We start from the raw sequence: 16181 nt of genomic DNA, 5'->3' as shown, positions 1-16181 counted from the left end.
ACTAGAGGGGTTCCGAGAGCTCCAGTAGTGAACTGAAGCTTCTCCAGGAAGCCCGAGTCTGCTGGGTGGTACAAGAGACTCTAAGAAGGATGCAGCCTCAGTGACTCAGAGGGAGTGCTGTGCCTCCGTTACATCTCAGTTAGTCCTTTCATTTCATATGTCTGAGGTATCTTGTAGGAGGGGGTCAGGATTCACTCATAGAGGGACTTGGTGTCATATCCATACAATCCCAACCTCCACTCTGGGCTCCTGGAACTCCGAAACTGACTCCAGAGCCCTACTTCCTTCCCATCACCTTCTCCTTGCCGACTCCCAAGAGGTTATCCCACCTCCGGCTCCAACACCACCTTTGGTCCGACTCCAGAACATTCCAGGTCCGACCTCAACCTTGACACCTTCCAGACAAGCATGCAACACCTATGCTCCCAACTCCGGACCTCCACTCTGAAATCCCATTTGCATCTCCGTCTCCAGAACCTCCGATCTTAGCTCCGACCTCGGACTTTGACCCCACCTCTGCTTATACCCATTGTATTGGTTAGCTCACTCCATTTAATTACCTTTGCCAATATTCCGGAGTTTAACCTCCGAGTTTGGACTTTCCGGACTTACTTTGGACCTTGCAACTATTGCATTGCTCCATTCAATTCCGCTATTCTCCCTCATTCCTATTTGGGCTGCTGCTTCCTTTCTATTCAGTCAGCTAGCCATTCCCCACTCCCTTCCTCCTTCCTTCCTCCTTGGGCCTTGGCCCTTCACTCCTCCATTAGGAAACACCATTGAGTCAAACCCTTGACCCTTGGTGTTGTTCCTCCTTCCAGCTCCCTTTGTCTCCTTTCAGAGTACCCTTGCTCCTTTTGATTCCAGACCCCTCCTTATATACAATGTACATAGTAACTTGTAACCTCAGTCCGAAATCGACTTGATTTCCCCCAAGAGACTTTCCCTCTGCTAGATCCAAAATTAGGGACCCCCAGGACAACCAGCAATGGCACAGCGCTCTGCATGAGTCACTGAGGCTGAGGTCCTTCCACACTAAGTCTCCGATTCCATTCTGGAGTCATCTGAATCTGCCTGATCTAACACTTGGGGTAAATTTTAGTCGAGATTAGAACTGAGGTACAACGTGTTCTAATCTACAAGTATATATAGAGGGAGGAGGAGAAGGACTTTAGTCAAAGTCTGAGTGATACTGACAAACAATGAAAGGTGCCGAATGATATCTTTAATGGGGAACCGAGGTGTCGGGTCGAGGAGGGTGGAGTAGAAGGCTGGAGGATAAATGGGAACAAGAAATGGGTAAGGGGAAGTTAGCCGACTGAATGGAAGGAAGACAACAGTCATACTACAAATGGAAGGTGACTAATTTAAGATGATGTGAGTGGGATCACTGGAGGATGCGGGTAGCTCTGAAGATGGAGTTACATGTCCAAAGGATGTTGGGTGACTCCACTAAATGAAATGGGAGGGGGAATGGTTTAGAGGTATGTAACAAGATGTCAGAGATCTGTCAGGAGGTTGGAGCAAATCCAGAGGCTCCAAATGTTCTGACTCGGGACCAAGCTTCCGGGATGGGAGTGGCCAAGGCCAAGTGTGCCGAAATCCAGGCCAGAGCTAAGACAGTTGGGATGGAAGGTGACGTTGGGAAGTGGGGAGGTATGGTGTAGGGGATGATGATATAAGACGAAATGTTGGACTAGCTAGCGATGTTGTCGCTCAGTCCGCTATGCGTGAACTAGAAATATATAGGAAGTATTCACCTAGCAATGTTGTCGCTGGTGTAAGAATATTAGATACAAGTTGTTAAACACATAAATGAAGGAGAAAACTTAGACTCACCTCAGTCCGCTATGCGTGAACTGAGGAAAAGTCGTAAGGTCCAAAAAATGGTGTTTTATAGTCAGGCGCTATCAATGCGCACTGACTTTAGTAACAACTGATCCAAAAAAGGGAAACAAAGTAAATCTTAGCGCCGCAAGACTCAACATCAACAACGTGAGTTGGCCTCAGTGTACGCTTGTATCCCAAGAAATTTAACAGATGAGGTTGTTAGGAAGGTGTAATGAGGTGGGAGAGTATGGGGTCAGGATTCCAGGATATGACAGCTTGCACTTATGCCCTTACACCTGAAATAAACAGGGAAATGAGATAACATTCCCAAAATATCATTACACATGGCAAGCTAAGTTTAAGAGACACAGGCAATTTTACATGCAACCAAGCTTATCAAGATCAAATGAAATATCAACCATGAGTACTTGACCAGTTTCAAATCCAAATGCCACCAAAGATTCCAGAAAGGCCCAGGTAGACAGGGTATGATTAGAAGGTAGAGAGAAAAGGTAAGATCCATTCACACAAAGCCATTGTCCATCCTTGACAAACACAGTAGACACTTCATTTTGGAAAGCCAGATGCCTCAGAACAGAAGCCTCAGATATCACTGAATCAGAATGACCCTCAAGTGTCTTGAGGTGGGTTCCAGTGTAGGGGTCCCACAGCCAGATGGTACAATCATCTGATGCTGATGCCAGGAACAATCCATCTTGAGAGAAGGCCACAGATGTCACCCAATGGGAATGGCCTTCAAGTGTCTTGAGGTGGCTCCCAGTGTGAGGGTCCCACAGCCTAATGGTATGATCATATGATGCTGATGCCAGGAGCAATCCATCTGCAGAGAAGGTCACAGATGTCACCCAACGAGAATGGCCTTGAAGTGTCTTGAGGTGGCCCCCAGTGTGAGGATCCCACAGCCGGATGGTATGATCACCTGATGCTGATACCAAGAGTAATCCATCTGGGGAGAAGGTCACAGATGTCACCCAATGACAATGGCCTGCAAGTGTCTTAAGGGGGCTTCCAGTGTGAGTGTCCCACAGCTTGATCACATGATCACGTGATGCTGATGCTAGGAGTAATGTATTTGGGGAGAAGGCCATAGATGTCACTGAATCAGAATGACTCTCAAGTGCCTTGAGGTGGCTCCTAATGTGAGGGTCCCATAGCCCAATGGTACGTCCACCAGATGCTGATGCCAGGATCAAGCCATCTGGTGAGAAAGCCACAGATTTCACCCAACGAGTATGCTCAACTGTCTTAATGTGGTTCCCAGTGTGAGGGTCCCACAGCTTGATGGTACGATCATCTGAGGCTGATGCCAGGAGTGACCCATCTGGGGAAAAGGCCACAGATGTCACTGAATCAGAGTGACCCTCAAGGGCCTTGAGGTTGCTTCCAGTGTGAGGATCCCATATCACCATGGTCCGATCAGAAGATGCTGACACCAGGAACAATCCATCTGGTGAGAAGGCCACAAATGTTGGTGAATCAAAATGGCCCTTAAGTGTCCTGAGATGGCTTCCAGTGAGAGGGTCCCACAGCCTGGTGGTACAATCACCTGATGCTGATGCCAGGAGCAACCCATCTTGGGAGAAGGCCACAGATGTCACCCAACCAGAATGGCCCTCAAATGTCCTGAGGTGGCTCCCAGTGTGAGAGCCCCACAATTTAATGGTGCAATCACTTGATCCTGATCCCAGGAGCAATCCATCTGGGGAGAAAGCCACAGATGTCACCCTACCACAATGGCCCTCAAATGTCCTGAGGTGGCTCCCAGTGTGAGGTTCCCACAGCCTAATGGTATGGTCACCTGATGCTGATGCTAAGAGCAGTCCATCCAGGGAGAAGGCCACAGATGTCACAGAACCAGAATGGCCCTCAAGTGTCTTGAGGTGACTTCCAGTGTGAGGGTCCCACAGCCTAACAGTACAATCATCAGATGCTGATGCCAGGAGCAATCCATCTGGGGAGAAGATGACAGATATCACCAAATCAGAATGACCAATCAGAGTGGCAATGCTGAAGGGCCACTCCAACCCACGTCCAGTTAGAACAACTGCAGTTGGACTGGGTGCTTGTTGGAAAGCCTCTAACAGCTGACTATTGGTGGGAAGAGATGGCAAAATCGACTGGCTGATGTGGGCTGCACTGGCTTTAATGGCTGGGGCATAGGTCAAAATCATCCGAAAGGCTTCATGCAACACAGGGGCAATGTGCACCAGGAGATTTGCAGTTCTCTAATCTGACACTCAGTGATATGATCCTCAGCTAGACAGTATGACAACTGACCATCCAGGGAAGAGCATTGCGCAAACTTCTGACTGCATCACCCACATGCCCAATCATACTCATGACCCTGACCCACCGCAGTAAAAGACCCTTTCCAGAACTGCTCCTAGCACCAGTGAACTTCTCCAGTGCCCTCCTAACCTCATCATCAACCATCTGGAGCTTTCCCAGATGGAATGTCCAAAAGCGGCACGCATACTCCACTTCTTCCCCCACAAGTGAAGTGAGCTTGACACTTAGATCCTTCACATCGGTATTGAGTGAATACCATGGTACAATCCCATCTACTGCTGGAACTAGCCCAGTAATGAGAAGAGTCAGGCAGCGGAGGGTCATCCACCGCTCATGCCTTTCCACATCAACCCTAAGCTGGGGGTCCTTGCACCGTTGTAACATAAAGTCAGGGAAGGAGGGGTGGTAGACCTCAATTCCGCCTTCCGGCAGTGGAGGCAGCGGTATGATGGATTGAATGCGTATGAGGAGTGATTTGGGATCAGAAACCATCGCGAAAGCACCGAGCGCTTTCAAGGGTAACGGATCATTGAGCAGAACAATGGTGTGTAGAAGACGATGGAGCGGTTCAAGCATGCCTCGCGGGGTTTTGGCAACACAGGCAGACAAAACTGTTCCATAGAGCTTATCAAGTTCAGCATAGGGACTCCGGCCAGCTGCGTCGCTGTCATTCAAGAGCAATTCTAGCTGATACATCGGATTCAGAGCGTCGTCGTCTTCTATGAACTTGACAGCAGTAGCAGCCCAGATAAAGAGTCGGCCAGCTTTCTTCGTAAGAGCCGAAACCATAACGGATGATGGCCACCCATCTGGGACAGTGTCATTGAACCGTTGGGAAATAAACTCGAACTGACCCCAAAAATACAACTCGATGTCCTGTGAAGCGACATGCTTATCGACTTCGTGAATCACGATCTTGTCCACGTTCACGGCTCGGTTGAGGTCTGTGGTGATATGGTGCTCTGGTCGGCTTGTCATGAGCATACGGAGGCAGGGAATGCCAGTGCAACCAGGAACAATGTAACGGAGCAATTCTTTCACTCCATCCACATCATCTCGCTTGCACTCATCCAGAGCATCAATTACTAGGAAAAGAGGCTCGGATAGCTCGAGGCCTCGAAGGGGCGCGAAGAGGAGCGAGGAGCATTGGGTGGCAAAGGAAGCGTGGGGAATATTCTCATCCTCCTTCAACGCCTCTGCGACAGCCGCACCAAATTCAGGAAGTTTCCTAGCGAAGTTCCGCACAATTGTTCCAAGGAAGAACTTCGCACTGGACAACTCGGCATGTTGGCGGACAAAGAAAAAGCTAGAACCGAGGAGGCCACACTCGTCGGCGTACTGCGCAATGGTACGTGCGATGGTCGACTTGCCAATCCCTGCTAGGCCATTAACCCAGAACACTGGTTTGCTTGTATCATTGATCGGCCGGTGCAACCACTGCTTTATATGATTAAGAATTTCGGTTCGCGTTCCAGGAAAACAATTAGATGGGGCACCAGGTCGGTTGGTATCATAGCCAGCGCCGAGAACATGGGGAAGTTTGTTGAGATAGGGTTCCGCTTCTCTTTCCAAGGATTCGCCGTGTTTCTGTACCATCACAAGTCAGAATGTATAATTTTCATGCTCAAAGACGGACAGCTGATACCTCAGTCTGGCTATGAAGTCGCTAAAACATGGGTCAGCTTAGGAGCTTGGGAGCTAGTGCAAACTGTACGGTACCTCAATCTGATCATGCAAATCCTTGTGCATATTTTTCATTCCCAAATTGATATTTTTTACCCCCGAATCGATCGTTTTCATTCCCAGATCAATTGTTTTCATCCCTAAATGAACTTGGACTGCTTGCGAAGCCTACGTCCATTGGACTAGTATTTAGTGTAAGTTGTATGCATAGTAGAAGGACGCCGACCAGAAAGGCCGTCACACCATCACGAATCTTAATCCCAGCCACGCGAATATCCCTTTCGATTTGGTCGCGATTCGCCCATAGGGACGCAGAGTTCTTGTGGCGATACGATTGCAATGTTGTAATAGTCGCAACAAGTTGGCTGAAGGAAGCAGTCAGGTCATCCTAGCCCTGATAAGCATCCAGAAACGTGAACACACGTCGATAAAGCCTCGACGGCCTCAGCAACCTCGGGAGGAACGGGGCCCTTGGCGGCATATTGTTTGAGAGGGTCCGATACTGAACGATTAAAGAATTCGATGTTGTTCTGAAGCTGAGAAATCGCCTCTGCGTTCGCTTCTGCTTTCTGCAAGAGCTCAAATCATGAACATGATGTTCTCATTACCCCATTATGAAGAACGCACCTCCAATTGGCCGACTACCTCGAGAAAGCCACCGATCGCGCTTTTGAGGCCAGGAACAGGCACATCGTCTAGGCTAGCCTGCGCGACACGCAGCACGCTCAGGACGCCGTTCCAAACGGTACCAGAACCCGTATTGCCCTTAGTGCCTCCCTTGGGGTTCCCCGCGATATTCCCCTTGGTATCGCCAGATGACGACGGCAAGAGCGTGGGAGAAGGCACCCTTGAAGCCTGTTTGGTATTTCCCTTGGTGTCGACCGGCCACAACGGCAACTGCGTAGGAGAGGGCACCCCTGAGGTTGAGTAACTTTGCGCTGATGTAGCTTTCTTGGAGAATATCCCCTTGAGTTTCCCCTTGAGCCCCCCTTGGTTTCCTTCGCATATGGCATGTTTGATAGATTGTGATGACAAAGGTTCAACAGGTTGTCAAGTTATAACTGCGTACCAGCCCCGATTTCACCCAATTAGGAAGTCCTTCACACAACAAGCGCCCGCACGATCTAAAATACACGATACAATACGGCAGGCAGAACTGGGGTTCCGTCGACGGGCCATGGACGAACCATCCGTGAATGGGGAACACCTCACCTGCGACCTTATGGTTCTCTCTGTCAATGTGGGGCATGATGATACCTGCAACTTTTTTTTAAAAGCTGCTTGTGCCCAATATGACCATTAGTTGGAACTGCCACGTCATCTCCAAAAGTCCCATCATATGTTTCGTTTTTGTGCTCCGCCAAGCCGGAGGTGATGGTCTACACGATAATCGAAAAACCCCACTTACAATAATCATACAGTGGTGCAGGATTTTTCGTGAAATTCCATGATCATCCGCTGGAATTCCTTTTCTCAGTGCTCTCGCCAACACCTTTGACTTAGAAATTCAGATACTGCCATATATAGATATACAAGCTGTCGCTGGCTGGTTTCAAAATATTTTCGAGACATGGCCCTGCACACGACCATTGTCCTTCCACTAAGGGGTACGTATTATCAGGGTTAGTCCATAAGACTACTCCATTCTCGGATGAACCAGTTGACAATCAGATGTGCAGAGCGAGAACCCAACAATGCATAGTCTCTGAATTTTACTCGACCACTGAAAACCTCCAGTACTGATAAGGGGCATAGGCTTGTCGAAGCAGGACAGGGGTACGGTTAGCAGAACTCCCATCGTTCCCGAGGTCCAAGCTCAGATGGGTCTCCTCAATAAAAATTCTGTGAAGGTGGAGTCAGCGAATGACAAAGGTTCGCTATTGTATTCTGACAAGCGAACCTGTAGCTGTCGTTGGAGCTCGGGTCCTTCTCAATCGACCAACTGAAACTAGGGGTGTCGATCGCAGCTCCATATGTCCCAGTTTCGATTACGCCATCCAGTCCGAGGTACTTTCCGGTGCCACTCTTGATAGTGTATAGCCCATCACCGATGTTCTCAAAGAACCACTACAAGTCAGGAAGCAGCGACACCAAATGAACTCAGATATCCGGACGCGAAAATAGTTCTTTAATTATCATACCTGCTGGTTCTTGCCTCCGTTTGCTTGGTGACCGTGAATGCTCCTGGGGGGTGAACTCGATTGGAACCTTCAGCGTCTGGCGAGACCGGCGTGTGTCACTCACTAGAAGCAATATTAGAGGGTGAGGGTGGGGAAAGGGGAAGTGGCGTGAGACTTGGACCCGACCGTAACATTCGAACAGATGTCCAGAGCAAACCTTGTTGTCCCATGCGCTGAGGTCAAGAACTGTCCCGCTCTTGCTGTTGATCAACTGTGCAAAGACAGCCTCAGCTAATCCCTATGTCATAAAGCAATGGCACGTACAACGTAAAATGTGTTTGGTTTGAAGGTCATGTTCAGCCACGTGGGAGGTAAGAATGACCCCTCCAATGAAGAAACCCCCCGGATCTTTATAGATGCATGGGGGAGAATTCCATTTCGTTTTCGCAACCGAGAATGTCGTGGCAATGCTGAGATAGAACAACCCAGCACGCGGTGAAATGCTGCTACATAATCATGATTCTTGACCTGGTGACCATGATTCAAATGAATAGTATTTTAGGAACCATTCTAGAGTGTCATGACCCACGCATAGTTCTCGATTCAATTTCTTATCATCCCTGAGAAGAAAGCCCATATCACATACCCAACAGCGCTGACCCTCCTGCCTCACGAGGAGCGACTAGTCGGAGTATCGTTTCAGGTGACGTGATTGATAAGAGATGCGCGCGCATCAAAATTGCGCTAAATCCATTGTAAACAACTACCAGAGGGAAGAGTGTGATATCGGGAGCGGAAGAATCCCAAACTGCGACCCTACACCCCAGAAGCAAGTTGCTCAACAGCAGATGGATGCATGATCGCCAGAATTATATGAAAACAATTGAGAGTATCAACCCATAAGAAGCAGAGACGGGAAACTTGGAGAATAGTGCAGTAGTTACCCTTTACGTAGTTCACCCGCAGATATTCGGGTACAGGCGTTCTGTGGGATCTTGAGGGATCCAACCTCCTGAAAGCCCCTTTTCGTAGCTCCACTCGTCCGTGGCTTCGGTCTGAATGGCAGAAAATTGATTTCAGAGCGTTAAAGCGGAAAAAGCGCGATACAGGCGCTCACCTTCCATGTCCAGTAAATCCATCCGCCTGCCTTTCCGAAAGAGCTTGTCTGCGATTTTGGAAAAATCAGATCTATCTCGGATAGTAGTATGACTAGGATGTATTCGACCCCTACCTGGGCTTCGAAATACTTGCGCATGAACCTCTAATTGCAATGGATTAGTCCTGCCTATGCGATATGCAGAAGGCGATGCCTGGGCAACCGCACCTTGTAAGAATCGCTAAACCTGCTCGACGATCCCGTGAAAGGCCAGCAAACGCCAAGCTTTCGAGAGCCAGGATACGTTCCATCGTAACGAGCTGAAACGAAGTCATTGAGCAACACAAAACTTGGGAGCACCCCTAGTGACGACTTACACCCCACACCCCGACCGTTGATGTACTTGGCGCAATCGTAAGGAGTTGTTGTCCATCTGTGACAAACCAGTTTGTACGGGGAAAGAGTTGCAATTTTTTGTTGGGTACTTACTCCCCAACGATCGTCCACAGATTTCCTGGTGTTTGGGCCCATGAGGCAATGGCGTCACCGCGCTGACAAGCAGTCTATAGTGGCGCATCAAAAGGTAGATAGCGCGCGCAGATCATCACCTACGGCATAGTGCTGTGGCCAAGTCTTTGCAACGTCGGCGTTGCTAAAAATCTTAGAGGACAAAGGACAATAATTGATATTGTGAAGATCTTCTGATTATTACGAAGTGCAGACCTGATAATGGTGCGTATCCATCAAGACGTTACTGAATCTTGAAGATGGCATGACACCGCTCCAAAAAGAGAGATCCTGGAAAGCATCATGAAGGACCAGGACCATATTACCCCCATTGTTTCGTATTTTGTCGTAGGAGCCATAATAGTATTGACGAGTCACGGGAAGAATATTGCCGCCTACAAATCCTGCTGGTTCGTTGACTCTTGGAAAATCCAGAGTCAATTTCCATTGAGAGAAAGGCCCACGCGCTGGCTTACGGCTGAATGGCACTAACAACATTGGCATACGAAGCCTTGGAGAACTCCACCGCAAGGGTTTGAATGATAGTATTGGAACGATCAATATTGGATTGCGAATTTGGCCAGTTAACAGGGCCCTTGCGGCCAGAATTGTCAAAGCCATTCTGCAGCATAGTGAATAACGAAGCAATCTTGATTTCAGGGTCCAATTGTGTACCTGGGATCCAGGAAGGCCATGCACGTCGATAATCACAAATAGACCTTGATTTCTCGCCCAGCCAACGGCTTTAAGAAGATAGGGATACTGAAAATATGGGACAAGTAAGTGAGGCGGCAGAGGAATCGAAACACGATCCGGCACCTGCCCGCTGATGAATGGTTCCCCTCCAGACGTGTCGAATGCCCAGTATCCGCTGCAAGTTCAATGATTCGAATGTCTTTGCCCATCGGGTGTGGGGACCAAACTCACATAGGGATCCTAACATGGTTCAAGCCGGCTGCAGCGATAGCAGCAAAGTCAGACTCGGTGTAAAAAGTATCCCAGTGACTCTGCAAAGTCGCAGCTGCAGTTGCTCTGTCCTGAAAAGCACAGAACGTCCATTCGTCCACAATATTATCGCTTCCTATGGTCGTTATTGAGCACCACGCACTTATGTGGTCGAGAAGAACGTCGTACTAGCCTGTATTATCAAAAAGCGACGGAGTTATCCATGGCTCCAAGACAAGCCATCCACCGATGTTCACACCGCGCACTTTTTCGCTTCCGTAAGGGAATCTGGGGGGCGCCCACTCCTTGGCGGGAGCAGAAATGGTGCCGCTGACAAAGTGAGTGTGTGTGTGTGATTGTGGTAAAGAATGCACGCGTTAGGACAGTTCGGCTCGAGGCAGGGGTTCAGGGCCTACTGGTACTTAAGGGACAGGAGCCAATTCTCAAAATATCCAGAGAAAAGATGAAACGCTTGGAGTAGATAAGCGGCTAGTTGCATAGTTTGGGGAGAGGGGTGTGCCAGTGGGCAAGGATGGGATCCTGCAGAGGTGATAGGGGGACCATCTTTTATGTGATTGGCAAGTCACATTGCAAATGGAAATGACCTTGCTCCTCTCGCTTATGTTGAGATCGTGGGAATGATCACCCGCCGGCAAATGTGTTGAGGCGCCCTCACTTGCCCAAAGCATGTATATGAGTACGTGGGAATCGATAGTAGACATCTCCTGTAGCTACTATATATAATCGAGTGTCTGACGACTTTTCTGACCCGATGAGTTTCCATCTCGATCGTCGGCGTCTGCCGATTTTGAAAACGCTTGCGAAGGATCAAAATATTATCGCCAGGCACAGTTTTTGCATAACCTGATACAAATCTGTTCCTTGCACGATGAAATTTAGGATGTGCCCGCTCGGATTCTCGGGCGCACTACGCCAAGCTCGACCCCGACCTCCCAACCACCCAGAGTCAAATGTCCCTGGCTGAACTATTTGGTAAGGCGACAAGCTTGAAGGCTTCAGTGGGGAAGCTCACGGGGGCCAAAGTCTGTCGGTGCGGGGGTCGAGGGAGACCCCCTCCTTAAGACCCCAAAGGAGCCACCTGTAGGGGTCGAGAGGCTAGCCTCAGTGCAGTGCATATTTCCTTGTTAATACAATGCACAGCGACGCACAAGTTCGGCCCTGGAACATAGCGAAAATGGTCTCGTTCCGTCGTCATTATTCCAGCGTGATAATGATTTCTTGACTACCGAAGAATTGAGGGTGCCGTCAGACTGCGCCAAGTTTGAAGGGTACCCCAGCAACTATAGGATAGCAGCCTGTTCAAGCCCCTCGAGCTTACCTTACCAGTCGCACGGCGTCTTAAAGCGACGGCTCGTTAGAATTGCGCAATAAAGTGTTCACCCAAGCGCCAGATGGTCCGACAGCAGACGGGAGCCCTTGGAGTTGTGAGCAAGGCTGTCCGGTGAAAGTTGCCCGACGCCCAGGCTTTCCGAAGGTCACAGGCTGCTTGGGCAGCAGCCAGCTTGTTCCCCCGCTGAACGCGGGACCAAATATTGACTGTCACCGAAGAACGCCTTTAATCTCAGCAGGATGGCTTATTTTGCCTCTGGGTGACATCGGGTCATGTCTTCCAGTCGTGTGTCTGCGCTCAGCACAGCATTGCAAATACTGGCGAAGGGGATTCCTACTACATGGATTAAAAAGAGGAACGGGATAAGTTGCCCTATACGGCCTAATCCTCTCCCTCAAGCACCTATTACTCATCACGGGATCAATATAACTAGGTGTCGTAGCGAGGGGGGGTCATGATACCTTCTTAGATACAAAATCATGTTCCAAGAGCATGCTCCCCATGCTCTCGGAATCCTGAGAGTGAATGAATTGATTCCCCAATTCGTCCAATTCCCCAGCTTGCACCACGAACGTCCCACACTTGCATCTCACTATTGCACCATTGCGTCTGTGCGTGCAACCTCAATGGCCATGCATGCAACCTCAACGGCTGCCAACATCAAGCCTGTCTCGTTTTTTTTTTCCCCCTTGCAACGTCACGATGTCGAATCAATGATCAATTTGTATGTATCATGAAATATTATGTACTTCGAAGCGCCACATATCACTGCAACAAAGGCATGTTGGCACCCAAGGACTATCTACATGCATACAGGGGCATGTTATCGTCAAGATCCCATTACGTAGAAGGATCTGCTTGATCACTAGCCGAGGGAGAATGCTCAAGGTGTGGAGTTTTGCGCTTACGGCTGTTGCAATCATGAAGCACACAGAAACTTAGCATGTCATTTTTGAGACAGAATCGAATCCCTTACCCTCTCTTAGCGCCAGGTGCCCTTCCTGAGCTTGAAGCGGCGGTAGAGGGGCTAACGGCCGCTGAGTGTTGACCGTGGTTCGCGCTTAGAACAGTTCACATCAGGTAAGTGTGCTACGAGTGCCCGACTACCTACATGTCTGATGGAGAAGCAGTATCGGCATCGTTCTGGTTTGCTTGACTGTACAGGCAATGAACCCCTGCGCTGGAGGCACAATGAAATGAACATACTTATGGAGATACCGCTCAGCTTTATCCCTTGAAATCTGACATAATTCATCCACAGCGTGCTGGATGTCATCATCTGGCGCCACAATCCACTTGATGGACCCATTTTCCCAACCTTCAACCAGTCTGATCGCGTCTTCCTTTCGTAGCCACTTTGGGTTCACAATTTTGTCGGGCGGGTGAGCAGACTCGTCAATCATGAGCTTATGTCTTCTAATTAAGCCAAGATAGCCTTCTCGTTCCCATTTCATTACAACATTTGGGTCCCCCGTTGCCTCACCTGTTAATGTTGTAAGTTTTTCGAGTTCAGCCATGCAGATTAGTACTCACGAAGACCATCTCTAATCAGGGCAGTAAGTTTAGACCGCAAGCGCGCTGTATTGTCCTTGGCGACTTTCACCACACCTACCATCCAGCCGTTTGAGGTCATTTCTGAACTGGGTGAGTAAGAGTTATTGCCTACCTGTGACACCTGATATTGCAAACCCTTCCATCTCTTGCGCGCGAACCATCATGTCCTGCTTCAGAGTAACTGCCCAGAACTCTTTGGCACGCTCGGTTGCCCACACATATGGGGTGAAGACGTCCCCAACACGGCTTTTTGTCAAGACAATGAGGGACTCAATACCGCACGTCTCGTTGATGCAGGTGGCCTGGTCCGCCTGTAAGTATCAGCGCTGGATATTAGTAATATCACTCACAATTTCTTCAATCTGGTTCTGTGCATGGTATGCCAACCGGTGGGCACTGAGCTCGGGTGATGCTACGTGCTTCTTGGTACCACGATGTTTGCGACTAGTGAGGACTCCATCCAGCAGTACCCTCCGGTGGCATTCATCCTCAGGTGTCTGGGGGTTGCTTACATCTTCCTGAGTAACAATGCCCGTTTTGATATCGTCCAATAAACTCAGGTAAGCAGTGTCATATGACATTTTCGAGAGCGATTCCGCTAAGATGAATCAACAACAGATTGTGATTGACATGCAGTGGTCTTGACTTACTGTCCAGGTGACCTGCTTCTGCAATGGCATGAGCCCATGCGTTGCTAACATGTGGGCTCCTAGTCTTCTTATTCTCTCCCATTGTAAAGAGGATCTGATCTCGAACCTGTTTAGCTGAGCGGTGCACACCTCGTCCTGAAAACTCGTTCGCTATCGCATTCACATCCTGCTCGAACTTCTCCTTCAATTCCTGAACACGGCGATTGAACGCCTCTTTTGCTGCCTTGCCATTTGGTTTCTCTGGGGTGCCATTGCCTGCAGCCGGTGTGGCATTTACAGTGCCAAACTCTCCAAATTCAGATGGCCAATACGACATGAGAGTGTGCATTTGGGTACACGTTGAACACGTGGTTAGTCAAAAATTTACAAGCCTGTGGCCCCACTGATTTAAGCACTAGATGGAAAGATGGAATTCGCAGATATTTTGTACAAAAACAATCTTAATCGCGATTTTCTAACCAAGCCTCGCACATCTGAATGAGACAACGGACGAACGCCTTACTGATTGAGAAATGGGACCTGAGGACTTGAGCAAGATCCTCCACAGCAATCTTCTCATTGAGGCAGAGGGCGCTGATGGCGTTGATATCGGCTTCACTAAATTGGGTGGAGCTTTTGTCGCTGATGGATTGCAAGAGCATCGATAGGTCGGAGCTGGTTGAACTGGAGGCTACTACGCTTGGGGGGCCATCGGTTCGGTGGCGGCTATATGACCCAGCGAGCTGGCCTGATGATGAAGGATACAGAGCCACCTGGGAGATGGAGTCTGTCGATGATACTGTTGGCCTACCAGACGGTTTGTTCACGAAAACCGGTGCTCCAAGTGAAGTAAGTGAGGTATCTGCCAGTTCTTGACACAACTGTTCAAGCGTCATTGTCTCATTGTCGGCTTGGGTCGAGCAATGAACGCTTGTCCAGCTTCCAGCACTCATGGCCAGTTTACCGGCCCTGGGGCTCAACTTAACACTGTTGCCACCCTTGGTCCTCCTTCCGCTGGCGCTGGCGCTTTCACTGCTGGGTGCAATATGAGGGAGCTGCACTATTCCTCCATTGGTGGCAGGCAAACGTGGGACCTGGAATTCAGTTGCCAACGGCGCCTTAACAATCCCAGGGCATTGGGAAGTAGAAGAAGCAATGATCCTCGGTCCTACCTGTGGCTGATCTATTACTAGCCTGTAAGCCGGTATTCGAGTGGAATCAGCTTTTTCAACTTACGCGACAAACTGTGCTGAACTACAGACTGCCAGGCAGCAACGGAGGTGCTTAAGTGAGTCTGGGAACCGGGTGGTGATTCAATTTTGGCCTCAGAATGACTGTCGACAAAGGGGTTGGCAGTACAAGAGGCGTTGGGGCTGATGTGGGTCATCATGGACAATGAGCAGCATGGTCGCTGAGTCCGTGGTGTACACTGGCATGGCTCTAGCTTCTGCAAGATTTCTTGCTTGAATTCGTCCCATTCAGGTCGGCCCTTAATGGATTGGGATGCGAGGACTTGCACGCTCAACACTTCTTTCCTGTAGTCGATCACGGACAAACTTGGCACACCGAAGAAGTCAAGTACGTTCATCTGAAGTTCAACACTGAGTAATTTTGCAAGGTTAAAACTATGTACTCACCGCAGGCGCCGTGTCCTTAAGCAACCTGTTGATTTTTTCGACATGCTGATAGATACTTTGGCGAGCAACCCGTTTGACTTCAGCCTCTAGAACATCGGCAGGTACTGCATCTTCCAAAGTCTCGCCTCTGATTGGGCTTCTCCCTGAGAGGGGGTTTATTGGATTGACACATGGCAACATCGAAATGTCGAACAACTCACAGTTAGTTCTCTGGGCATGCCAAAATGACTCTAAAAAGCCATCACTGACGCCAGAATTCTCCAAAGCCCTCACTTCATCAGTGTTCCAGTCGTTCCTGACAGCCAACAGGTGGAGGTAACGCTTGAACGCAGTTTCCGCCTTGGGCCTTACAGCATGCCATGGTGAGATTATCGTGGCTAGTTGCTCTGGTTAGTTTGTGAAAAAGAAAGCCAGACTACTCACTATCGTCCATGCTAGTGATGGGAATGGATGACCAAGTGCAGCTGCAGTGTTGGGTCGAACAAGTGGAAGACCTTGACGCACCGCCACAACCTCCAA

The 16181-nt window shown here is 49.3% G+C and overlaps 4 protein-coding genes across 4 annotated transcripts; all 4 read right to left on the bottom strand.

Annotated features, from left to right (window-relative positions):
• Nucleotides 1-5963: 5963 nt before the first annotated feature.
• Nucleotides 5964-8297, bottom strand: EI90DRAFT_3014608 (uncharacterized protein; the record flags this gene model as incomplete). The annotated part of the gene is made up of 11 exons (XM_039056798.1): nt 5964-6005; nt 6050-6188; nt 6247-6392; nt 6451-6821; nt 7036-7055; nt 7081-7202; nt 7232-7315; nt 7545-7665; nt 7724-7890; nt 8161-8241; nt 8268-8297. The coding sequence occupies 11 exons, from the start codon at nt 8295-8297 to the stop codon at nt 5964-5966; spliced, it is 1323 nt and encodes a 440-aa protein (XP_038918566.1).
• A 602-nt stretch (nt 8298-8899) lies between these two features.
• On the bottom strand, nt 8900-10784 carry EI90DRAFT_2913591 (glycoside hydrolase family 5 protein; the record flags this gene model as incomplete). The annotated part of the gene is made up of 13 exons (XM_039054502.1): nt 8900-8998; nt 9061-9108; nt 9175-9204; nt 9268-9359; nt 9417-9472; nt 9529-9602; nt 9652-9699; nt 9763-9967; nt 10023-10168; nt 10222-10308; nt 10366-10417; nt 10474-10623; nt 10681-10784. Coding segments are annotated over 13 exons (1191 nt in total), but the record flags the coding sequence as incomplete, so codon positions are not given.
• Nucleotides 10785-12682: 1898 nt separating this feature from the next.
• Nucleotides 12683-14362, bottom strand: EI90DRAFT_3120370 (uncharacterized protein; the record flags this gene model as incomplete). The annotated part of the gene is made up of 8 exons (XM_039063306.1): nt 12683-12752; nt 12819-12902; nt 12954-12998; nt 13049-13325; nt 13376-13450; nt 13509-13707; nt 13747-13994; nt 14047-14362. 8 exons carry the CDS (start codon nt 14360-14362, stop codon nt 12683-12685), a joined length of 1314 nt encoding a protein of 437 aa, XP_038918564.1.
• A 124-nt stretch (nt 14363-14486) lies between these two features.
• On the bottom strand, nt 14487-16095 carry EI90DRAFT_3120369 (uncharacterized protein; the record flags this gene model as incomplete). Its single annotated transcript, XM_039063305.1, has 6 exons — nt 14487-15219; nt 15288-15398; nt 15456-15613; nt 15663-15805; nt 15863-16039; nt 16086-16095. The coding sequence occupies 6 exons, from the start codon at nt 16093-16095 to the stop codon at nt 14487-14489; spliced, it is 1332 nt and encodes a 443-aa protein (XP_038918563.1).
• Between the last annotated feature and the right edge of the window lie 86 nt (nt 16096-16181).

This window comes from Cantharellus anzutake, assembly GCF_015039405.1.
Source record: "Cantharellus anzutake strain C23 chromosome Unknown EI90scaffold_13, whole genome shotgun sequence".
Lineage (NCBI taxonomy): Eukaryota > Fungi > Basidiomycota > Agaricomycetes > Cantharellales > Hydnaceae > Cantharellus > Cantharellus anzutake.
The sequence above is the reverse complement of the archived record's forward strand: the minus strand, read 5'-3'. Positions and strand labels throughout refer to the sequence as shown.